The 25,637-nt window shown below is 37.2% G+C and overlaps 1 protein-coding gene across 2 annotated transcripts in view; it reads left to right on the top strand.

Moving 5' to 3' along the window:
• Positions 1–25,637, top strand: part of SMAD2 (SMAD family member 2) — a 47,986-nt gene that overhangs the window by 15,593 nt on the left and 6,756 nt on the right. Inside the window, exons 2-9 of one of the 2 annotated variants that reach the window (XM_006891696.1) lie at positions 12,565–12,654; positions 13,593–13,786; positions 14,413–14,547; positions 18,331–18,405; positions 18,946–18,999; positions 20,028–20,240; positions 24,113–24,250; positions 24,454–24,598. In XM_006891696.1, the coding sequence (XP_006891758.1) occupies positions 12,565–12,654; positions 13,593–13,786; positions 14,413–14,547; positions 18,331–18,405; positions 18,946–18,999; positions 20,028–20,240; positions 24,113–24,250; positions 24,454–24,598 (1,044 nt within the window). The remainder of the gene's footprint in view (positions 1–12,564; positions 12,655–13,592; positions 13,787–14,412; positions 14,548–18,330; positions 18,406–18,945; positions 19,000–20,027; positions 20,241–24,112; positions 24,251–24,453; positions 24,599–25,637) is intronic. The other variant, XM_006891697.1, reaches the window with a different exon arrangement.

Raw genomic sequence — 25,637 nt, 5'->3', positions numbered from 1 at the left:
ATGTCAGAAGAGACTCTGAAAATTGCACTGGAGCGCAGAGAAGCCTGTGTGTATAGTCATAATATTTTGCACAAGGAGTAACACTGAAAACTTTGAAAGGCTATGTAAATAACTTCTAAATTATGACACTAAAGTGGAACCAACCGTTGAAAGGGGGGATAATAATAGGTGAAAATTTGTTTTGATGGGTGTTTAAAAAAAATTTTTTTTTAACCTAACCACAGATCTTACTTGGCATCTTTTCAGACAGTGAATATTTGGTTAGAAACTTGTCTTACTGGCTTGAGGAACCACAGGAGAAGGTTTGGGGTGATGATAGAACCTGAAATGATAGAGGGAAATAATGGAACAGGCATAGCCAGGGGGAGACACACATTCTGAATATAAACTTGGCACAAATCTGTAACTGACCCTTGAACAGCACATGCATGGGGCAAAGTTCAAGCAGCTCAGCTGCCATTAGAAGAATAAATACAGGTCTTAATCTGCTAACGAACATAGGGATAAGAGTTTGGAGTTTGTATCCAGCCAGGTTAACTACTTAGTCACAGAAATTCAAACACTCTTTAGAGAAATAAAACAGAATCTAAGATCTGTCTATCTGGCACATACAGTGTTTAGGATGCAATTTAAAAGTAGTAGCCAAACAAAGAGATGGTCTCGATCATGGATCTTGTTTTACTATTAGTGGAGATTGAGTACAAGTTAAAGCTAATGTCACATAATAACAAGGATTTTCAAGCAGCCTATGAGATATATGCTCTAGGACATTAAGAAAAATTGCATGTAGTGAAGGGAAAAAATGTTATAAGTGCTCAGCTGATAACCAGAATATCGGTGCTTCAAACTGACCAGCCAGCCTACTCGAGAAAAATTTTGACATCGGCCTGGACACCCTGTAGGATGCTATGAGTCAAAATGGACTTGACAGCAGTGGACTTTTTGGTTTCAATGAGGGAAAGATGGAAATCTTTGACAAGTAGTAAAACACATTGAAAGGAACAAAGAAAAGTATTCTAGAACTGAAAAGTATAATAACTGAAGGGGGGGAAATAATTTAATGAGTCTGTGAACCTGAAGATGGACTTGTTTAGAGAGAAGATAAAAACAATTGGTGGGTGGAGCCTCCATGCCCTGTGGAGTGGTATAAAGTGGTCCAGTCAGTATACACATAGTCCAGAAGGAGAGGAGAAAACAGGACAGAACAGATAATAAAGATAATTGTGGAACATTTTCCAAGTATGGTAAACATGTACATTAGAGACAGTAGCAGTGAAGGGACAAGTGATCATGCTGCAGAGGTAGGTGGACTCACATCCAGGAAGCTGGGTTTGCCTGAGACTTGAGTACATCATGAAGATGTGAAAAGATCTTTTGCTTAGAGAATGAGACATTCAGGGGAGAGCAGGTTAGACTCCCAAGTTGATTAAAAAATAACTTGAAATAGTATGGATAGGAGATCAGTTTGGGGTTAATGGTGTTTAGGAGCTAGGCTTGGGGTGACAGTCCCTGTGCTTGATCATGTTTGAAATTACCATCAGCTCCAGAGGAGACAGGAACCTGAGGTTTCAGGCAGCATGCCCACATTTGAGGCAGAATGGAAAAGGGGAATGGTGAAATTTGAAAGCTATCAGCAGCCAGTTGTGTAAAATAGATTCTTTATTACACTCAAATAGAATATAGCAAAAGAAAAGCACACGTAGATGCAGTGTAGTTAAACTCCTGAAAGAATTCTTGAAAGCAACCAGAGGAAAAAAATGATGCATTACACAGAGGAGAATAGTAATAAGAATGACAGGTGACTTCTCACTAGAAGCAGTAGGGCTTGAAGACTGTAGAATGACATCTTGAAAGTCCTAACATTGGGAAGCCATAACCGTAAATATATATATCTGCTTAGTGAAAGAACTTCAAAATATGTGACAGCAAATATTGATATCATTAAAGGGACAGAAAGACAAACACACAGTTGTAGTTGGAAAATTCAGTTGGACACGTGCACACGTATGTATATACGGCATACTGGTAACTACTTACTTGAGGTTTAAAAAACATTTATTGTTGAGGCAATTCCAGCTTACATAGGCTCCTAAGTTTGAGAGTAGAACCACACATCAGAGGGTTTTTAATAGCTGGGACCTGTTCGAAGTAGATTGAGAGGTGTGCATCTAGGTGTAGTTGAACCGCAAACACATTTTGTTAGTAGCCATTTATTTAACCATTTGCAGCACCGGGAAATGCCTACTTGAACACTGATCAGTAGAATCCAACCTTTTCAAATGATCATGGTAACCTCATGGGTTCCTATGAAAGTTAGAGGGCACAAGTCTCAGTAAAACTTAAAAAGTTTGAAATCAACAGTGTGTGTTCTCTGTGAAGAACAAAATGGGAGTTAATACCTATCTAACATCAACTTAATGAAAATTAACACAATTCTTTGGCTCACAAATTATTTAGGAAAAAGGAAATTTAGAAAGTGTTTTAAGATATTAGAGAAATAGAATCCAGCTAAAATCATGCTTAGTTGGAAATACATATCTTTAGTAATTATAGAGGAGAAAAGTATAAAAAAGTCACTTATTTAATCTAGAAAACAAAGATGTGGTGTTAGAAATAGTAGGAAAACAATAGAACAGAAACTAGAGGTAAGAAGTGAAAATTTTCTTTAGGAAAATAATAAAGCCGATAATACCTTTATTAGGCCAATTTTTAATATGGGCAAATGTAGAAATTTCTTATAATCTACACTAGATCCTATAGATAACTTCTGTACAATCAGGAACAAGATAAAGATGCCTGTTCTTAATGTCTTTAAGTCATCATTTTAGTCAAGAACCTAGCCAGTGCAGTAAGTTGGAAGAGAGAAATATAAAGCATAAAGATCTGAAAGAATAGACTAAAATCTTATTTGTAGGTGAACTTATTGATGTGAAAGAGCTAGTAGTTAACAAATTTAGTGAGATCTAGTAACATGCATTCATACATGTCTAGGTCTGTAGAGTAGGGAACTGGATTTTTACGTGTATGGTGAAAGGCAAGGGGGGCCAGAATACAGCCGGACTCCCAGGTCTTAAGAGCTTTCCACATTTGACAGAGTGCAGTCTTAGCACTCTTCTGTTGCTTGTTTTAGTGGAAGCTATTTGCCTTTGCCTTTTCTGACAGGCTTTTGCCTTACTCAGGGCTTGACATTTGCAACATTTACTGTATCAGAAAATTTGATGATTGATGACTAGATAAAGCTCAAAACAGACAAGTTAATTGTAGAATCTAGCTGCTGAGTATGTAGCTGCTTACTCCGTAGTTCTTTTAATCTGAAGTATTGCAAATGTTTATCATCCTAAAAGGATGGGTTCATGTGAGTTTGAGGGTTTTGAAAAGTTGGAGTGAATACATATAGTCAGTGCCTTTCTAAAATCTTTCTCTCAGAAACTACACTTGACTCTTGGAAATTGATCTGGAAGGCTCTCGGATGTGTTCAGACTTGGTAAAGTAATGGGTCATTAGAGTTTTTGAGGGGATTTGTGGTGACCCCTTGTGTGTCAGTAGAAATGCGCCAGAGCTTTTTATTGGTGAATTTTTGGAAGTAGGTTGCCAGGCCTTTGTTCCTAGAGCCTCCAGTTGGCAACTTTTGTGTTTGTTATCAAGTAAGTGTGTTTTTGCACCATCAAGGACTACTTATTTCTGTGAGAATGTAAAATATTCAAAAGACTTTGAAATAAAGTGATTCTTGACATAGACATTATCCGAACTTATTTTCATCCTGTTATGTAAACTCAGCAGTAATAGAATTAAAAAATGGGTTGTTTTTTTTTTAACTTGTAAAATTCTAGAACAAGAAAAGATCACCTCAAAGTGCAGCTAGGTCTTCTGCTGGCAAAGAACACATCAGGTACCTCGGAGGCATCGGTGCAAGTTCTCTTCTGTTTTGAAAGGGAATCTCTGACATTTTAGGCTATGCATAGACGAGACAGAGATTGAATTTTTTGCTAATGACTTTGCTTAGTATTTCATTGCTACAAGGTAAAATTAAAAAACATTTGTACTAAGTGAAGGTTTAAGCTGGTTAAAGACCATAATAAACTGTCTCCAAATTTAATTACTATAAATTAGACCTTAATTATGAAGGAATGTAAGTAGTTGTTATTATTAGTGAGTCAGCCTTGGGAAACATCGTTTGTTCCACATTTCTTAATTGTTTTTTATTGAGTAATCCTGACTTTTCAAGAGATGGCTAGCATTTGATAATAAAGCAGTTCCATAACATAGTTACTTGTTTTCTGAATTCAGATGATTTGCTTTGCTCTGTTTTTCATAAAATGCAGCTTCAGTTTGTTTTGTGCCTTTTGATAGCATTTATACTTTTTAACATTTCTTTAAAGTTTGAAACCACAGATTTCAACTAATAATCTGTAGAAGTATACCCTAAAGGAAGGACATGGACTTTCAAACGAGGCAGAAGAGGGTATAAATCCCGACTCTATCCTGGTGGCATGATGGTAAGGAATTGCACTGCCAACACAAAGGTATGCAGTTCAAATCCACTAGCTACCCTGTGGGAGAATGATGGACAGTCTCCTGTGTGATTTACTGCCTCTTGAAGACCTGGTGAAAATCTGTGTGTCAGTTCTGACTTGATGGTACAAAACAGCAGCAACAAATCCTCTGAATTTGGTGACTTTTAAGTTATTTAGCTGCTCAGATTAATTGCTTTATTTTAAAATAATAATAATAATAATATTGCTATAAGTTAGTGAATAAAACACCATTTCAGTATTGCCAAGAATTTGGCAAATTCTGTAAGTGCTGATAGTCATGGCGAGGATGAAGGGGATGTTTTGTAGCAACTGGAAAGTCAATGCATTCATTTTTGTCCTTTGTTAATTTGTTAGGACAAAGTGTTTCTAAGGCCCCTTTTTTGATTGAACTCTGAACCCAGTAAGTCAGAACTGACGCATAACTGTCCAGCAGGCTTTTGGGCGGGAGGGGATTGGCATTCTTTCTCTCGCAGAGCTGCTGATAGATTTGAACCATCACAGAGGTGTATAAGAGGTGAAGCCTCAAGTATAATACCAGTCTACTCATTTGCTGAATAACAACTCTTGAATTTTGTATTTACTGTTCAGCAAGCATAAATACTCTCTAAACTGACAACCTACATTCTTCTTTTGATTTAAAAGAGAAATACGCTCTTTAGGCAGAAGAGCCTAAAAAAAAGTAAGTTAAATGTAGTGGCCGCTTAACTGCTGCAGTAAATTATGCAGATATAGCAAGAACCATCAAACCAGTGCAGTGGTTTATGAGTCTGTGATATGAGCCATCTTCAGTCCCCAGTCATGCTCCTGTTTTTTGTACTTAATTCTCATCATTTATCTTTTCTCTCCTAATAGCAAACGTAATAGATAAATACACACTTCTTTAATTCAGAACGTAGTCTATCACCTCGGACATGTGATAATCTGTGGGTTGATTGAGCCAAATGGATCATGTATGATTGATGTCTGTATAAAATACCTAGTAAAAGCCCGCAGCCTCCAAGTTGATCTTTGCTCATAGCAATTCTGTAGGACAGAGAACTGTCACACGGGGAACACACCGCCACCTCTTTGTCCATACAGCACTTTGTGGGTTCAAATGGCCCACCTTTTGGTTAGCACACCGATGTTTAACCTCTCCTGCAAGTAGATAATAAGTTGTAGACTAGGTTAACATTTTCATTTCATTATTTCCAGAGGTCAGTTTATTGTTAAATGAAGAAAAGTTTCCTGTGTTAATTTTACTGATACTTAGACTGAAAGTGAATACTAGGGCATCTTACCTAGAAATACCTTCCTTCCAGATGACTACCTCATCACAGTAATTGGTTAGTGCAGTGATGCCCTCATACATGGTGTGCCGTACAAGCCATGTTTGGTGTATTCGTGTCCCAGTGATTTTAAAAACTATTTTACCTCTCTCCCAAATCATCTTATTCAAGCTTGATATAGAAGTAAATGAATTGCATAGTAGAGGGGGGTTACTAACACAGGCATGCTTGTAGATGTGTATATTGGCACAGTGACATCATTACAGGCCTTTTCTAAATTTGATGTAATTCTCATAGTCAGTGATACAAATTTGTGTCAGACATGGTTTATCTGAGAGCACTTTTGTCCTGATCAGTTGACAGTTGATGTGTTTTTCTGTATTTCTGTAACTAACATAATCCTAATTATCAATCGAACGCATGCCTCAGCCGTTGGTAGCACTGTTGTTGGTTGCACTGCCATGACTAAGGTTCTTGCGGTCAGCACACCATGTATCCTGTGCTTAACTCTACCATTTTTCTCTAGTCAGACCATTGTGAAATGAAGTGTGCATAGCATACCCTCATAAACACTGGACTTTTCCCAGTATGTCGTCTTTGTTTACATGCTCTGGCATCTGCTTGTGTTTGGCGTTGAGTTGCTTGTAACAAATCTAAGCTCAGACCTTGAAATGATGAAGTACTACAGGACTGGACTTACTCAAATGGTCCAGAAAATGTGTTCAGAAGATTAATATCAATTGTTACCTAATCAAAAGAAAGGAAATTATTATAGGAATTTGCAGACGCTTGAGAATCCTTATTTCAGGCTTTCAGAGCCCCAAGTTACTTTAGTCTTAGACGTACTTACTGGTGTAGATGTTGTATAAGAAAGAGGTCAGGCAGCGCTTGGTAGAATAGGAAAATCTGGGTCAAATGTATAAGAAGTGGGCTAGTGTCCCAGCTGTGCTATTTCTTGGGATCCTGATCTTGATGGAGGTGTGTTTGCTTCCTCTGAGGCTCAGTATCTTATGTTTTAGATGAGTTAATAGGTAATTTCGAGATTATTGGGAAATCTGTGCTCTGTTTAAATTCTTAGAAAGTTCTTGGTGTTTAATGAGTAATTTATGCTGGTAAATGTTATCACATATTTCATTGGATTAAAGATGCATACTTTTACTTCTGAGGCATCTTATAAATAAAATGGAAGAGGTTTTTCTAAGTGTAGAATTTTTCCAAGTGTAGATTGTGTAGAAGTAGGCGACATTGTGTAAGGGTTTTTGAAGTGAATATGTAAAACTTTTGCTTAGTTGGCACAGTCAGTCCTCTTCTGCCAACATTCCTCCTGCATTTGGTTCTTTTATTCTTTCTTAAGAACCAGTCGTACTAGGAGTCATAACTCAATATAACTTGCCTCCTCCCTCAATTTTTATCTTCTATTGGTTTGCTTACAAAGTTTGTATACATTGTGTTTCGCACTGTTTTTATTCACATTGTGTTTCATACAATCATTCCCATGCATTATGTTTTACAAAATCATCATTGAACCATGCTCACTATTACTGTCTTTTCAGGTCCCCATGGGTCTTTCCCATTTCCTTTACATCCTCCCTCCACCCACCAAATTGTGCAACCCTGTGATTTCACCCTTTCCATCCTCACTCCCTGCTCTCTTCCCCTTCTCCCCTGGGGTCCCCATACGTGTTTTACTAGTTATCCTTCCATTTTTACATGAATGATACTGTGTAGCATTTATCCTTATAATGCTCTCCAGTCTCTTTCACAAATTATGTCGTATATTTTGAAATTGTTGCTGAGACAGAAATGGAGATTTGTAAACCAGTTTTCATTGCAGCATTATTCACCATCACAAGAACATGGAAGCAGCCCATATGTCCAGTCACAACTGAATGGATTGAGAAATTGTGGTCCATTCACACGATGGAATACTACGCAGTGCTCAGGAGTGCAACGATTTTGAAAAAGAACTTGCTTTTTAAGCAGCAAACTGACAGACCTTTTTTCTGAGTTAAAATAAGAAATATCATTCTCTTTATGCCATAAAAAATTTTTTATTTACCACCTTGTTTACTCAGAAGTGGGGTATATAGAGACCATTGGAGGCTCAGAGCCATTTGGGGTGGATTACTGTTGATTAGAATGAAATAATTGAATAATTAAAATAACTAACTGGAGATGCCTCATTGATTTAAACTCCTCAAACTGGTTCTTAAAAAAATTACCCAGTTTTGAATTCGTTTGCTCAGCGTGCCTGAAGGATGCATAGTCCCTCGACAGGCAGCAGGGAATGGGCAATTTGTGGCAGCAGATGTGAGGCCCGGGCTGGTGTTTTGTTGTTACTTCTGTAGTAAAAACCAAAGTGATCCGAAGTGACGCATGATAGGAATCACAATCTGTGCTGCTTAGGCTTCGTTATCTAAGGTTAGAAGCGTGTCTGTGTAGAAGTGTCAGCATGACATTGACTTGGTTATCATTCCATGGCAATTTTTCTTATCCTGTTTATTTCATTTGGGTAAAAGGCAGTGTCTTCATACAGTTTGAAAAGAAATACGTATACGTACAAAAACACATGTGCATATATAGAAATGTGCATGCGTTGAAGGCTCTGTCCTCTCTCTGCCAGCCTCAGGCAGCTACTGTGTGGGTGGGCTGTGTGTGTGTCTTCCTGCACATGTACATGTATACTTAGGACTTACCTGTGTGTTGTACCCTCACCACATTTTAATACCATATGCTCTGTTCTGCACTTGGTGTTTAATTATACTTGTATATTAGTCTAGATACGTGGGGAGCTCTCTTTGCCATAGACTAGATTACCATATCACTTTTTTATTGGTGGTGTTTTCTGTCCTGATTTCCTTGTTTGTTTGACTACTTTGATGTGGGGTTTTTGTTTTAATTTTGTTGGTAAAACTGTATTGTGAAATGTACAAATAATAAATGTTCAGTTTAGGTAGTTTTGACCAAGGTGTAAACTAGCGTGTTCAGGTACAGAACAGTTCACTCACCGGAAGTTCCCTCATAGTCTTTCACAAATCAGTTTCTCCCCCTGGGGCCAATCGCTAAGGCCTTCCTGCTTGGCATTTGTGTTTTGACTCTCAGAAATTCATGTAAATGGAATAATTCAGTGTGTCTAGTTTTTTGGTGTGTTCAGCTTCTTTTGGTAAACAAAATCTCTCTTTCATCTATACTACTGTATCCATACAGAAGTTATTTTTCAAGATTGTTTTGCCCAAGATCCTTTGCATTTTCATATACATTTAGTTCAGCTGGTCACTTGCTATAAAAATTGCTGAAATGAAGATTGACATAAATCTGAGGGGAAAATACACCTAACTGAGGGAAATGGACACATTTTTTTACCCTGCTACTATATAAGCATGGTAGATCTCTATTTTGTGTTTGTGAGCTGTGATGGTTTAGGGGTAAGGAGTTGTACTGCCAACTCCAAGGCACTAGGTTTGAAGCCTGCTGCTTCCTGGGAAAACGGTCAGCTGTGGGTCAGTACAACAACAGCTGTCTTACAGCCAAGTATTTAGTCATCAGTGAGGAGATGTGTTAAACTTAAGTATTTGTCTTTGTTTTTTCTTGTCTTACTGCACTGACTATGCCTTCAGTATAATCATTGATTACAATGGAATCAATGTTCATCTTTTTTCCCCTAGTAAAAACACTTAAGCTGTCTATTTTCCCTTAAGCATTATTTTACCTTCATCCTGCGTATTTTTTAAAATGTTGTGGGATCATTATAATTTAAAGCAGTTTCCTAATTTATGATTTCTTCTTTAACCCATGGGTTCTTTTAACACTTGACGTCTTTTTATTTTTGAGTGAAAGTTTATAAATCCTATTGGTTATTCATCTAATCATTCTTAGATACTTAGTTTTATAGCATTAATGACCATTTATGAATGTAATTAATTTATTACAGTGTCTAATCAAGCCCTTACTGTATATTGATTTTCTCTTCACCCAACTTAACTGTTTATTAATTTTTACTCCCCTCTCCCTCCATTCTCATCCATGTTAAGCCTCCAAAATTCTGTGGCTAAGCCTTAGGTTTTTGGTATTAATGTTCTTATACCGTAATTGTCCTTTTGTGACTTACTCAGCATAATTTGTTCTAGATTTATCTATGTTAAGCAGTGTTCCATGAATTCTTGTTTTTTAGTGACGCCTGCTATTCCATTTTGTGAATGTTCCATAGTGTCTTTAGCCATCATCAGTTGATGGCCATTAACCAGTGGATGTTAGGTTATTAATCCATGGACATTGGGGTTCTTTAGAAGTGCATCTTTGGAGGTACACTGTTCAAATCCACCAGATGCTCTGCTGGAGAAGGAGGAACAATCTCCTCCTGTACCAGTCAGATCTGATTTGATGATATACACACACACAAAATTTAAAAATTTAAAAAAAAAATAATTAAGAAGTGTATCTTTGATTCCCAAATATCCGAGCTTTTCTAAATACCTTAATGATTTCTAATTTAATTCCGTTGTGTGCTTGTCAGAACATAATCTGTAAGATGTAAAATGTTTCATTTTTAAATCTGTGTCACTTGAATATTCTGTAAATGCCAGATCCAGGTGATTGACACTGTTGTGCAGATAAATGGATTTAAATGATTTTGATCTAGCGGTCCAAGCAGTTACTGAGATTACTTAGATATCTGATCTCTTTGGTTCTTAGTATTAGGTGTTGCTTTTTTTGTGTGTGTAAAACTGTGTAGATTGATGCAGAAGTGTTACATCCGATAAGCCCACCTGCTTATGAGCTATCTGTTGATAAACTGATCATTTTCTTTAAAATGTACTACTTCTGAGATTCTTTGTGTTTTAAAGTCTTTTTGTAGCTTTATTTCATCTCTTATTCAGTCTGACGTCTCTGCCTTTTAATTGGAGTTTTGAGCTTATTTATGTTTAATGTGACTGTATAATTTTGTGAGAAACTGATTAATAATTGTAGCTAATGGTAGCAGTTGCAAGTGTCTTGGTTGGGACTAGGGTCCAGATCTGCCTACTTCTGCATTGATTGGTGACACATTCTTAAGGACTACTGTTTAGTCTTCTCTGATGCCTTGCAAGGCTTAAGTAAAATACCACTTAAGCTCTCAGTGTTCTTGCGTTGGTCCCATAGTTCCTTGAGGAAGATCTTGCTAATGCCATAAAAGCAGAAGCAGCTCTTAATCTGCATTTCTGTTAATCTTTTCTTTGAGTTTTCCCAGAAGACTTGATTGTGTTTAGATTTTTGAAGCTTCAAATGCCTGACTTGTAAAAGTCAGAATTCAATTCTGTGCTGTGATATAAAAGACTTGGCGTTGACCTTGTTTCTAGTAGGTAATTGATAAATATTTTCCAAGTAAGTGGACCATTTGTCATGAGCTTTAGGTAATACATATTAGTGAAGAAAAAAGATCTAAAAGATGCTCAGATTTCCTGGTTCTTCCTATTCTACTCTGGTTAGTCAAAGGTGAACTCCTGTGACCTTTTAAAAAGCAAGATGACCATAAAAATTTCTCAAGAAGTGATCGTTTCTGGACAGGCTTGCTTACTTTCTTTTAAAAAAACAAAATCCAAAACTTTGCTGTTTTAGAGTGACTGTCTCCCCCAAAGCTGAGCTTTCTGTTTTCTTGAAGTTGTTCAGGTTCTATTGAATGATATGTGGCACTGAGGTCCAGCTTTACATGTGGTTGGTCTGTTACCCAGCCAGAAGTCTGCACTTTTCACCATTGTTGTTTGAAATATTTCCTTTTGAAAGTATGTAAATTTGAAATCAATTGTTTGGTTTTCAGAAGTCCTTGTGTTATGCGCTCTCCCTCTTGAAATTTTGATGACCTTGAAATGTGTGAGAATTGAATTTGATAAATTGTACAGCTTAGGCCCTGAAAGACCGTGGAGAGCAGAGAAGCCCCATTCTAAAATAGCCTCTGAGGTTCTTCCATTTTCTTGTACGTCAGAAGAAGTCACTAGGAAAATAGGGTTATTTTCAGGGCTTATTGTATTATGCAAAGATGAGCTACCAGAAAAATTTCAATGTTTCTGTCTTCTAGTATTAATAATAAAAAGTGATTAGTATATGCATATATCCCTTCAAGAAATTGGCATGTTGACTTATTTTGTTTAATCAGCGAAGTAACTCTTAAAACCTTCTATGGTGGTTTATTATATTAAAATGACCTCAAAGTCTACGTTTTATCTCATTTGTGATAAAGAATGATCATGATTTTCAGGTAAAAGTGAATATATACAAGTCACCTAACCAAATAACCTGAAAATCTTAACTGTTGGCTATTTATGTATTTTACATTGATTGTTCAATATGTATATAGATATATACTAAACATAATAAATAGTTCAACTTCATTTTAAAATTAGATCTTTTTTTTTTGTTTTACAAAGCTGGATTATAAAATGAGGCACTTTGTTGGTACATATAATGGGATAGGTGTTAAATCTTTCATTTTGGATAGAGAAAATGGGAAAAGGCTTTATTCCTATGATTTCATTAAGCTAGAAAGCATTGGTGTTCACATTTTAAAAACATAATCATAACTTATTAGAGTCACATGTTCCATTTTATTGGCTTCCTTCATGTAGAAAATATAGTTAACAATACTAAATACGTGTGAAAAAGTGAAGCAGTGTATATTTTCTGGGTGAAGGAAGTATTCTGTACATTTTCCATGTTTACATCATGGTATTTTGAATAACCATGCTTCCATGTTCACATCAATTTTTTGTTTTTCAATTTATGCACAGCACTTGCTCTGAAATTTGGGGACTGAGTACACCAAATACGATAGATCAGTGGGATACAACAGGCCTTTACAGCTTCTCTGAACAAACCAGGTGAATATTCTGCCCTCCGTGGAATCCCAGAGTTCTTGGGGGAGGGGGTGTCTCGGGGACCTAGAGTGGGCTGTTTATCCTTTTTGCCTGATATGTTTCCGGGATGTAAGATATGGCATAGCACTTAAAATGACTTGCTTGCCAGTATTGAAAGTATATTAAATGTTTCAACTGATGTTTTGATCAATGGAATTCTATTTTTTTGAATCTTTAAATCATTGCATCCCCCAAAGAACAAGAATTTCTAACTATTCATTTTAGCTTGAGGTTAGATTATAATTTCTTTGTTGGCCTAATTTTTAATTAGTCACATATCCAATTTGCTCTAAATTTCTTGCTGTCATCTAATTTTCATCTTCTTTATACTAATAAATATGTAGTTATTTACTGAACCCCTTATCACAAGAAATGCGAGGCTAACTTGTTTTCTTTTTTTAAAATCACCTTATTTTCTTTTTAAGCATATTTGTCCATTTCATCTCATCATATTCATTACCATCTGCATTTATGTGTGAACTCTATATAAATATACCTCAGTGCTAAAAACAACCACAACTGGGTAACGAGTTCGAGTGGACTGAGTCGGTTACTACAGTTCCATCATTGTTGTGTGGTATTTACCATTCTTTACATTGGTTCCCTTTTTTGATAACTGCAGAATCAATGACCTTAAAGCATCCCTAAGCAAGAGTTCAGTTGACTGAAATAGAAGTCTGGCTATTTACTATTTTAAAGTTCATTTTCCTCCCCAAGTGATTAGCCATTCATTGACATTTAGTCATTTATGTAACATATTTATAAGTATACATTTTTCTTCCTTATTTTCACTAAAACTAACTGAATGTCTGTCGTTCTTTCTGTATGCGTTTACAGTACTAATCTAGCCTATTTTTTCCCTTGTTTTAAAATTCTCCTTCCTTCTCCCTTTGCTCCCATAGGTCTCTTGATGGCCGCCTGCAGGTGTCTCACCGGAAAGGACTGCCCCATGTCATCTACTGCCGGTTATGGCGCTGGCCAGACCTTCACAGCCATCACGAACTCAAAGCTATTGAAAACTGCGAATATGCTTTTAATCTTAAAAAGGATGAAGTCTGTGTAAACCCTTACCACTATCAGAGAGTTGAAACACCAGGTAGGGAAATAGCAGTTTTTCTTCCTTATTTTAAGTGACGTTCTTGGATTGATATGTATCTTTATGTTCCTGTGACTTCATGAAATTTTACTGTAAGATCCTAATAGATTACCTGCAATTCATTTGGTCGTAATTCAGAATAATGCTTGAGGAGTTACACTGCCAACCCAGAGGCGTGTTGTTCGGATCCACCAGGTGCTTCATGGGGGAAAGATGGACTGTCTCTTTCCTTGCAATTTATAGCCTCTAACAGCCCAGTGAGGGGTTGGGGATCAGCCATGAGGACAGTTTGACTTGATGGCACTGAGTGGTTTTTATTAAGTTTAATTGCTGCCACATTGGTTCTTGACTTAACACGGAACCCAGTGTATGTGGGTATAGAACTTTGCTTTGGGGAGGATTTTTTAGTGGTTGGGTATTTGGTAATAACTCACCAAGCCTACCTTACAAGGTACCTGGTGAGGAACTGATGGCTTTAACCATTCACATTACCCTGCAACTCCAGATGCACCCTGACTTTTGAAAATTAAGCTTCCCACTCCCCTTTATTTCTGACAAAAATGTAAATTTAGACATTTCCTTTCTTTTCTCCTTGCCTTTAACTTTGGTTTCTTTGACTCTTTCAGTTTTGCCTCCAGTGTTAGTGCCCCGGCACACCGAGATCCTCACGGAGCTGCCGCCGCTGGATGACTATACTCACTCCATTCCCGAAAACACTAACTTCCCAGCAGGAATTGAGCCGCAGAGTAATTACATCCCAGGTACATTTGTCTGTTTCCTGAGTCTCCTAAAACTTGGATAGACAGATTCTCCCCACCCCGTCAAAACGTTGAAATATCTGTAAGTTGAGGTTTGACACCTCTCCACCCACCCCTAGAAAACTTCTGGATATTTAATAGAAAACCTGGATTTGTTGGATGACAGTATCCTGAAATATGTGTGCATAGTACTTTAAACATTTTTATCTTGAGAAAAGTTTTACTTCATATTTCATTTTCTTTTGCAGTGGCTTTAATCAAAGTACTGTGAGAAGCAGAAAAGAAAAGATCTTAGTAAGTTCATCTTAGTTGTTGAAGCTGAGAGATAAGAAGAATGCAAGCAAAATAAATAGTACAGGAAAAAATATGCCTGAAATAAATAGAACTTAAAATTGACCAGATTATCTTTTTTTTAGTTTATGTTTAAGAGAAACTTTTCTATAGTAGATAAAATAAAAATATTTTAGTTCTGTAGTTGCAGTGGTGGTGGTGGTGGTGTTAGATGCCATTAAGTCAGCTATGACTCACAGTGACCCTGTAAACAGATAGGAACCTTGCTCCAACCACACCAGCCTCAGGGTCTCCTATGTGCACAAGCCCGTTGTTAGAGTCGTTGTGTCCACCCCTCTGTTGGGGGTCTCCCTCTTACCCTCTGACCTTCCACGTTTCCCAGCGTGATGCCTTTCTGTCTTTTTCCAAGGCCTGGCCTCCTATAGATGTAGACACCCTTCACCAAAATAGTGGCCTGACAAATCCCTTGTTTCAGCTCCATTTCTTCTGGCTCAGTAATTCCTAATGAAAACTGGATATATTTCAAGTAAATGCTTCTGAGATTTTCTTCAAACTCTAGCATTATGTGATCCAGTAATACTTCCTTTTTAGTAGCTGCCCTTTTAATTTTCACCAGTTTTAGCACAAAACCCAGTATTTTCTTAATTTTGTATATCTTTTTGGTATCTAATAAGAGAATAAAGGGATGGCAGTAAGATGAAGATGTAGCTATAAATTGGATTTTTGTGTGTATATGTGTGTGAGTTGTTCCCACCCCCCCATTCTTTTTTTAATACACCTAAAAAATGATATCGGAAACTTAGAATAAATATTTCTTTAATGCATCCCATCATGAAAATAGGATTTTGTTTACAGAGGACAATTTTTAAAACATAGAGAAGAAAGCCTTTTTAAAGTAGCTAATTTTGCAGATGAACAGTGTCCTCTGATTGTTTCAGTGTGCATTTCTTTGATTATAATTTTATACCAAAAGAGGATTTAAGGCTACTTTTTGAGTTGCTAGGAAACGAATTTTGTTGAGAAGTTGGGGCGGGGGGGATGTGATCAACGAGGATGAGAGCAAAACCAGGAATATAAAACAGGATATTGTGTGGGTGGGATTTGGCCTTTCTTCATCGGCTTGACTGAGGAGGAGGGGCGCGTGGCAGTGTGTGTGTTGTGAGGTGAGAACGTACTGTGATATATTCAGAGTGGGACGCTTTAGATCTTACAGGTCATATACCCAGGAATTACTTGGAAGGATGTTCAGTGCCTTTCATTTGTGGAAATGAGTGTGTATGTTTTAAATGTCTTTATTCCTTTATTTGTTCAAATTTGGGTATTTTATGAAATAGAACATCAAACAGTAATGATACTTGTTTGCTGCTTTTCTGCACAATTTAGCTTTGAACTCCGTAGATAAAGATGGAGAAGATTTTTGTAAATAATACAAGAATAAATAATAATCAGAGCTTTAAAACAATTGTTATGTAACATAACATACATAATCACCAGGACAGATAGGTTGCCAGCAGAGCTGCTTGTGATGTCATTTTAATTGTTCCAGCAGTTGCCCTTCTCAGTACACGTTCAGTGACACTCGAAGCAGGCACTGAAACGGACAGTGTTCATTGCAGCATTATTCACAAAGCCCAGAGAGGAAAGTAGCTCAAATTCTCATCAACACACGAAAAATATATATCTATGTATAAAATAGAGTATTGCTGAGCTTTAAAGAGAATGAAATTCTGATACATGCAACAATATGTCTGAACCTTGAAAATACGGTTAGAGTCTGACTGACAAAACAAAACCAAAAATTGTGTGATCTCACTGAACACGGAATGTTTTAAATAGGCAAATGGGCAGAATTTATTAGTGACTACCTAGGGCTGAAAGGAAAGGAGAATGAGTTACTAAAGGAGTCCAAAATTCGCGGTTTCAATCTACCAGCTGCTTTGAGAGAAAGATGGACATTCTCCTCCCCTGGGATTTACTGCCTCTGGAAACCTACTGGAGGGCCAGCTAGAAGTCTCCTCCAGCTTGCCAGTAAACAACAAGAAACTTATGTTAAGGAGCGCTAATGGCATAATGGTTGAACTGTCATCTGTTAATAGAAAAGTTGAGCAGTTTGAACCCAACAGCTGCTCCTTGGAAAAAGATAGTGACCTGCTTCCTAAAGATTCAGCCTTGGAAACGCTTTGGGGCACTTCAAGTCTGTGAGTCAGAATCGATGCATTAGCAATGGGTATGCCTGTCTGCAAAATTTTCTTTCGGTTTAATAGAGTTCTGTTTAAATGAAGTTTTTGATACTTAGAATCTTATTAGTCTTGTTGAACGGAGATGGGAAAGCATCAACCGTATAGGAACTTAACCCATGTCTTTCCTCTTCGCATTGGTGATGACAGATATTTTTAGGTATCTGTCTACATTATATTGAGTTGTTTTAAATTGTATAACAATCTGAATATTGAAGGTTATTTTGCCTCCTTGAAATAATAATTGGTTGGTGTTGATTGCCTTCGAGTTGAGCATGACTCATAGTGACCCTATGAACAAAAGGCCTGAAGCCCCTCTACAACAATCACAAAAGAAATATTTTCTAAATAATTTTATTTTAAATGCAACATACTCAGTTGCTACTTTAACATAAAAGTTTTGTTGAAAAATGACATAGTAGAATCCTGATACTTATTTTTGAGCTGGTAGCTTAGTGGTAAGGAATTGAGTTGTTAGCACAAAGGTATGCAGTTCGAATCCTTCTCTTGCTCCATGAGAAAGATGGGCAGTTTCTTTCTGTGCTGTTTGCTGCCTCTGAAAACCTGCTTGAGGGTCAGCAGTGGATTGATTCTGACTCAATGGTACACAACAACAGTACTTATTTTCAGGGAGTATGTTGCCTCTGTTTTATGCAGTAATGTACATTTGAATTTAACTTTGCTGCGGCAAACACTGAGCACTCGCTAGTTAAAAATCCCTGGATAATTGCCTTTTTAGAAGAATTCAGGCTAGACCAGTCTTGACTGTTGAACGTATTTTGCCCTATAAAATACCAGATGGAAGCCTGTATTACTCTTATAATCTGGTCACATGAGGATGTGTGCACTTGTGTGTTGTATGTCTTTAATCATCTTTCCATCCTTGAAGTCCATTAGTTTAAAAAAAAAAAACAAACCATTATAGGTACTAATGTCTTTGAAGCGTACTGATTCAGAACTGAAGCGTCTTTGAAGCTACATTTTTGGCTCTTGCCCCAGAAAATGTACGCACAGGAATTAGCCAGATATGTAAATAACATATAATGGCTTAAACCATATGCTCAGAGAGGTTTGATTGCATTATACATAAGTTTTAAGGATCTTTAAGATTTTATCTGCAACTAGAATCTAAAACCCTTACTGTAAAATATTTATTTTTTATAATAATGTTATATAACATTGTTTGCTCTTTGGAGTGCTATCTTTAATGACTGGGAGAAAAAGTATGCTTTTTCTTGATTGTGTTAAACTTTTGTAGAAACCCCACCTCCTGGATATATTAGTGAAGATGGAGAAACAAGTGATCAACAGTTGAACCAAAGTATGGACACAGGTAAACAATATTCAGAATTACACAGTCATAAAATACATGTTTCTAGACTTGTTCAAAACTCACAAGGGATGTTTATTTCTGGGAAATGTAGGGGATATGTGAAGCATACCCCCCGCCGCCCATCCCCGTACTCCGTAAAGAAACCACCCTTCTAGCATCATGATTAGATAGTGAGCTCTGGTGGCCTAGTGACAAGAAGCTGCACTGCAATCTGAGAGGTTAGCGGTTCAAATCCACCAGATGCTTTGCTGGAGAAGGAGGAACCAATCTCCTCCTGTACCAGTCAGATCCGATTTGACAGTACACACACACAAATAATAAAAATAAAATTAAAAAAAAAAAAAAAAAGGCATGATTAGATGAGACTTTGGTCTTCAAAGTGACTGTCACCTGTTCTTTGTTTAAGCAGTTGTATATTGGGAATTTGGACTGTTTTATTCATTGTGCTGGTGAATTACAACCTAATAGTCCCAATTTTATAACTTAGTTGAAAGTCCTGGAAATAGTGCATCCTTATGAAAAGTAATCCTTTTGTTTCAGGATCTCCAGCAGAACTCTCTCCCACTGCTCTCTCCCCCGTTAACCACAGCTTGGGTAAGTTGTACACATGGACTTTTTCCACCTGTTTTTATTTCTTTGATAAAGTAGTCCACCTGATAATTGTTTTCAAATGTTTAAAAGAGGAATGTCAGTGAATGATCAAACAATTGTTCACATGGTTTGCACTTAGGCTTCTTAAAAAGATAGTGTCAGCAGGACAGAAACTTTTCTGCTGGCGTGTGTAAGAGTGAGAAACCAGTAATATTCTTTGATTCATGAGAATCATGTTCTTAATTCATGGACAACTTCCTGCCTGTTATGGCTGTGTGTGTTTTATGGCACATATGTAATACATACCTGTTTTTCTAATTATTCTTGTCCTTCATTTTACTTTGTGATACCCTAGTTTTCTTCAGATTGTACATATCTGCAATTTGCTTTAAACAATAGTCGATTTTAAAGTGCTAATTCATCTTAGTCAATAATTACTGAAATTATATATAATGCTACTTTTGCCATGATGTATAAACTCTTGATTTCATTTTCCATTTATCACTCGCAGACTCTTAAGATTTACTATTGTACACATGAGGGCTTGCTGTTTTTCAATCTAGAATAACAGAGAATTTCATGTTAAAATAGACCTGTCAAAAATTGGTTATGACGTAGAGTTTTAATTTTTGTCACTTTAGACTCATTTTAGACAGACTTGTTTGTTCCAGCTCTTAAAAGAGCTTGACTCTGCAGTTTGAAAATATATATAAGTAAGGCATGTGGTCTGTGGATTTATTTACTCTCACTGGTTGATTTCAGTTTGAACAGAGTTTAGAAAAAACAACAGTTTAAAACAAGTGATCCCCTATAAAATGTAAAAAAGTTTTATTATTGTGGATTGGGCCAGTTGAAGAGCTGGAAGTCTTAAATTTGTGGACTGACGATGTCCATGATATAGATACTTGCTTGTGTGCTTTTGTCATTGTCGGCTGAGGTAGAGCATGTAAAGAGGACAAGGTTTTGAATATCCATGGATTGAGCTGTTGACACAGTCTTTTGTTTGTTTGTTTCTTTGTTTTGCTCTTTAGATTTACAACCAGTTACTTATTCAGAGCCTGCATTTTGGTGTTCGATAGCATATTACGAATTAAACCAGAGAGTCGGCGAAACCTTCCATGCCTCACAGCCCTCGCTCACCGTATACGGTTTTACAGACCCCTCCAATTCAGAGAGGTTCTGCTTAGGCCTACTGTCCAACGTCAACCGAAATGCCACTGTAGAAATGACAAGAAGGCATATAGGTACGTTTGTTCTGTTTTCATTGTGTAAATCCAAAGTTGCGGCGGGCTGTTGAAATTTTTTCTGATAGGCATTATTACAGGTAATTCTTTTTGCATTTCTGAAAGCACTGTTACACACTCAGCACCACATTAGCTGGTTTTGTGCAAGAAGCCCAGAGTGTCTCTGTCCGCTGAAATATCTTTATGCATCCAACACAGGCCATCCTGCTTTTACTCAGCACTGGTAACTCTTCAGCCTCCATTCTTCACTTTGACTTCCCTTCATTAGGCGCCCTTGATATTGGGAAGTCCTTTAGTAAATATGTTAAAATAACGGATTTGTTGACTCTCTTTGAGTCACCAGTTGCCATGATGAGAGAAATCATGACTTTCCCTTTAGTTTGTTTATCTCTCTTAGGGAATTTTTACCCCTTCTGTTAGTTTATATATTAAATCACATCTGCTAACATTAGTCTGAAGCATGATATCCAACACAAGAATTATTTAGTGTAATCACGTAAAATTCTGTGTAACTCAGAAGGTGGTTTCAGGCCCTCTGGGAGCCCTAGAAGCCCTCAAGGGTTTCACGAAGTCAAAACTATTTTCATAATGATACTAAGATGTTACTGGCTTTTTTACTCTAATTTTTGTGTGGGTAGTAAGTGATGTTTTCCAGAGGCTCCATGACATGTATTTTTGCAAGAGATTAAATGTTGAAGCTGATATGAGAACTCAGACCGTGAAAAGGTTTTCCAAGAGACAAAATTTAGTCATTCTTCTCACAGTTATATTGGGGAGAGATGTAATTATTTTTCATCAAATTGTTTTTTTAAATATATTCTATTGTCTGATGAGATTTCAGTAGGTGCCATCGCCTGACATTTTTATGACTGTTATGCTTTAGTTCTCAATAATTTTTTTAATACTGTTGTGCTTTTGTTCTTCTTTACCAGTACCTGGTGTGAGAAGTGTTAAGAGTATTAAGTTGTAATACTGTAAAATTGTGAGTAAGAATTCTTGGCTCCATGTGGAATTACTTAACTCTTGCTTGATGTGTAAAGTTGGGAACATCTTGCTAAAGTATTTGTCAGTCGGGATTCTATATAAAATTGTTTTCGGAAGGTTTCTTCTGTCCTTTCCGCGTCTCCCTAGAAAACTCTGATTGCTAAGGAAAAAAACAAACAACACTTGGCTGATTTTGTTAAATCATCCTTTTACTTACGATTTCTGGTTTGCCGGATGGTGGTTTTAAAGAACGTAGCCATGGAATCTCTGCTTTTTAGAATGAATGGTTTTGTGTATTTTGTTGATTTTTTTTCTTTAATTCATTTTTGGGAACTTTCTTCCCCCTCCTCCTCCAGCCCTCCCCACAATGCACCCCTTATTCCAGATTGTCCTCATACATGTAGTGCATGATCATATATTCCTTTCAGATACTTCCTCCCCTCATCTGTCCTAATGCAGTGCTCATTATCTGTCACTCTTTCTCCATCTCCCCCCAACCCCCGTCTGTCCTATTTTATAACAGCGGTATTATACAGTATTTATCCTTTGGTGGCAGAGATACTTTGCTTAGCCATAATGTCCTCAAGGCTCCCCTATGTTGTGTAAGTTTTACTGTTTTTCAGTGCTGTGTAGTATTCCATTGTGTGGCCATACCATAGTTTTCCTACCCATTCGTTTATTGATGGGCACTTGGGTTGCTTTCATTTCTTTGCTATTGTGATTAATGCTGCAGTAAACATGAGTGTGCAAGAATGAACGGCTTTTGATAATCACCATGTACATGATTGATACATAAATCTTCTGTAGTCTTCAGAGGACAGAGTTCCGGATTCTACATTAATCTGTTTGGTTTATTGCTTGTTGTACTGGCGTTCCCTCCCTTCACAGTACCACAAGCACAGCAGGTTAAATCAACAGAGCTTTTCAGGGGTCAAGGCTGGGTTCCCTAGGTTTTCTCCTCAGAGTTTCAAAGAATGAAATCAGTATTGGCTGGATAGCATCCCCTGGAGGTCAGAGTCTCCTCTAGGCTCATGCAGTCATAGCAGAACCTCCTTTTTTCCATTTTTAGGGCTGAGTCCTCATTTCCTTGTTGACTGCCAGCCAGAGTTTGCTCTTGTGTTCTAGAGACATGTGAGCTCAACATTAGTAACAGAGACAACTCCAGAATCAAATCCTCGTTCTTAGCCTCAAATCAACCTTGACCAGCAATGACTTAGTCCCCTTGAACTGACCACCTGATTAGGTCATTTTGTTTGTAGAGGATGGGCCTTCCTTCAGTTGACTGCTTGAGGAGATGTGTGACGTCCAGTAAGTGGGATATCATGTTGCAGCCATAGAATTCTGCCTTGCACAGGTTCCTTAAAACAATAATAATAAAATAATTTTATTTGGTCTGTTAAATAAAAATCTATAAAACTCTACCAGAATAGTTTTTTATAATCTAGAAGTTTGTTTGCCACCATAGCATACCTCTTAAAAAGATACAGTGACAAATATAGTGAAGAATACTGCCTTCAATATGGGTTGCATCTCAGTGTGAGAAAGACATTGTTACCACCAGTAGCCAACATCATGATGGGTGGAGAAGGGATTTAAACTGTCAACAACTTCATCTTGAATCCACATAACACCCTTGGTACCTACCAATAGTCATGAAATCAGGAGATGTGTTGCACTGGGAAAGTCTGCAGTTAGAGACCTCTCCAGTTGTTGAGGAGTAATGACGTCACTTTGAAGACTAAGGTTCGTCCAATTAAGGCCATAGTCTTTTCGATTACTTGCTGTGCATCAGAGAGCTGGACAGTGAATAAGGATGACAGAAGAATTGAGGCCTTTGAGCTGTGATGTTGGAGAAGAGTATTGAACATACCATGGACAGCCAAAAGAACAAACAAGTGTGTCCTGGAAAGGGAGGGTGCAGCCAGAGTGCTCTTTTGTGGCAAGAATGATGAGGCTTCACCTCACATACTTTGGGCATGTTGCTAGGAGGGACTTTTCCTTAGAGAAGGTGTGATGGTCGTAAAGATAGAGGATTGGAGGAGGAGAGGCATACTCTCGACCAGGTGGCTTGACACTGTGTCTGCTGCAGTGGGCTCTAGTTGGTCAGGAGTGTGAGGATGGCATGGGGTAGGACAGGGTTCAGATCTGTTCACAGGGGTTCTGTCGGTCGTACTAGACTCGGCAGGACCCAACAACAGAAAAGGTAAATGATTCTGATCTGTTGGTATTTTTATTGTCTTCCCCCCCTCAATTGTACCTGTCTTTGTAAGGAAATTATTATAAAGATAAATTTATCCAAACAATACTTCCTTTAAAATTAACTTGATTTTTTTAAAAAAAAACACTAAAGAAAAATACTTTGTCTGAATTTCTGGTAGCTCTTTCAATCTAAATGAAAGGTGCAGATGGCTAAAGTTATAAACCCAAATTCACTACCATCAAACAGATTCAGACTGCTAGTATCCATATAGGTCAGGATAGAACTAACCCATAGGTTTTGAGGCCATAAATCTCTACAGGAGCAGACTACCTGTCTCCTTCCCATGGAACTGCCCACTGCTTAACACCCACTGTCACCAGAGCTCCTGATACATAATGTAAGTGGCTGATATTTCTAAGTGGTATAGTTTTGAGAATTTTAATATCCTTCTGCATTTCTGTTTTAATACTTTGAATAAGTATTGCTTGCTTTTGCAAATCAATGAAAAAAAGATCATTGTTAAAAATACTTGAAACAATATACAGGGATATCTTTCAAAGAGACTTCAGAAGAGGATAGCTGTAAAAAGGTCGCTTCAGATCATTTTAATAATCCCCCAGAAGCTTCTTCCAAAATCACACTGAAATAGTAAATGTTTCAAGCTAATGCTGTCTGTCTTTTGTTATAGGAAGAGGCGTGCGCTTGTATTACATAGGTGGGGAAGTCTTTGCTGAGTGCCTGAGTGATAGTGCAATCTTTGTGCAGAGCCCCAACTGTAATCAAAGATACGGCTGGCACCCTGCAACGGTGTGTAAGATTCCACCAGGTACGGACACAACAATGTAAATAAATACCGACTTTGTAAATGAATATCAATAAACAGCAACTTGCTAATTGTTTTTTTAATTACTAGTTTTAGAAAGCAGGAGATGGTTTGCATGCGCTCTTACTATAATACATACGTACATATAGTTTTAAAATTGTTTTATAGTAATAGTACTCTTTTTACGGTTTCTTTTCCAATCATAGGCTGTAATCTCAAGATCTTCAACAACCAAGAATTTGCTGCTCTTCTGGCTCAGTCTGTCAATCAGGGTTTTGAAGCCGTGTACCAGCTAACTAGAATGTGTACCATCAGAATGAGCTTTGTGAAAGGGTGGGGAGCAGAATACCGGTGAGAACCCCTTCACTCTCTCTTTTCTGGAGTTTACCTTGTTATCTATTTTCAGTCTGTAGATCTTTATGTAAAATAATGAAGAAGAAAGGCCTTTAGATTTCAAACTGTTACTTTTGCAAAATACTGTTAGTATTTTAGAAGATATTAAAATGTGTATAGACGTATGTTTTAGCATGCATAGTTTTTAAATACCTTTAAAGAATGCAGTTGAGGGGTTATGTCAGTTCATAGGAGAGACATTTTCATCTGGGGCTTATCCTGGTGCCACGTACATAATCTAGATCGTAAAAGATGGATGCGTTTACAGGAGACATAGATAAAGGTTGCTAGCTTTTAGTTTGCCAAAATATGGGAATTAGGGAAGGATAAGACCGGACAAAGAAAGTGAGATTGAGTATCAGATTGAAGAGGTAGAACATGATTTATCTCCTCTCACATTTTGGTCTCATCTTTTTCTTCCTATCTTTTTAATGACCTTTTGTTTTCCTCATGAATCCTTGATGACAGCCTACAAATTTGACTGGTATTCAGTCATTAGTGTCCAGTGCCTCAAATCTATTGAGATGGTGTTTAAATTCAGATGGATAAACAAAAAGTTGGAATTTAGCTCTCATGGATTTGTTTTAATTTACTTGCACATGTAATTGTTAATGTTTCACATTTGTCTCCTGACCTTTTTAAAAAGAGCTACTTAGATCTAATGAATTTCATCAGAAGAAATCTTATGTAAAAGTCACCATTTTGGTTTTTTTGAAAAACTGTATTTACAAGGAATGCAGTGAAGCCAAAACAGAGAGAAGGAGTGATGAATGATATATAAAAGAGCTGGACAGAAGATTTGAAAGGGCAGCTTGGGAAAAATAGAGCCAAGTGTTATAGTGAAATATATGTGCAAAGGCCTTGAGTTAAAAAATCAAAAGGGAAGAATGTGTTTAGCAATTTTGAAGCTGAAAGAATTGAAAAATAAATTCAGGCTTAGAGTTGTAATACTGAAGGATTCTATGGACAAAAATATTTTTTTCCTCTCTCTTTTTAT

This window comes from Elephantulus edwardii, unplaced genomic scaffold (assembly GCF_000299155.1).
Source record: "Elephantulus edwardii isolate Elephantulus edwardi_28Jun2011 unplaced genomic scaffold, EleEdw1.0 scaffold00103, whole genome shotgun sequence".
Taxonomy (NCBI): domain Eukaryota; kingdom Metazoa; phylum Chordata; class Mammalia; order Macroscelidea; family Macroscelididae; genus Elephantulus; species Elephantulus edwardii.
Note: the sequence above shows the minus strand (reverse complement) of the source record. Positions and strands in the feature narration are given on the sequence as shown.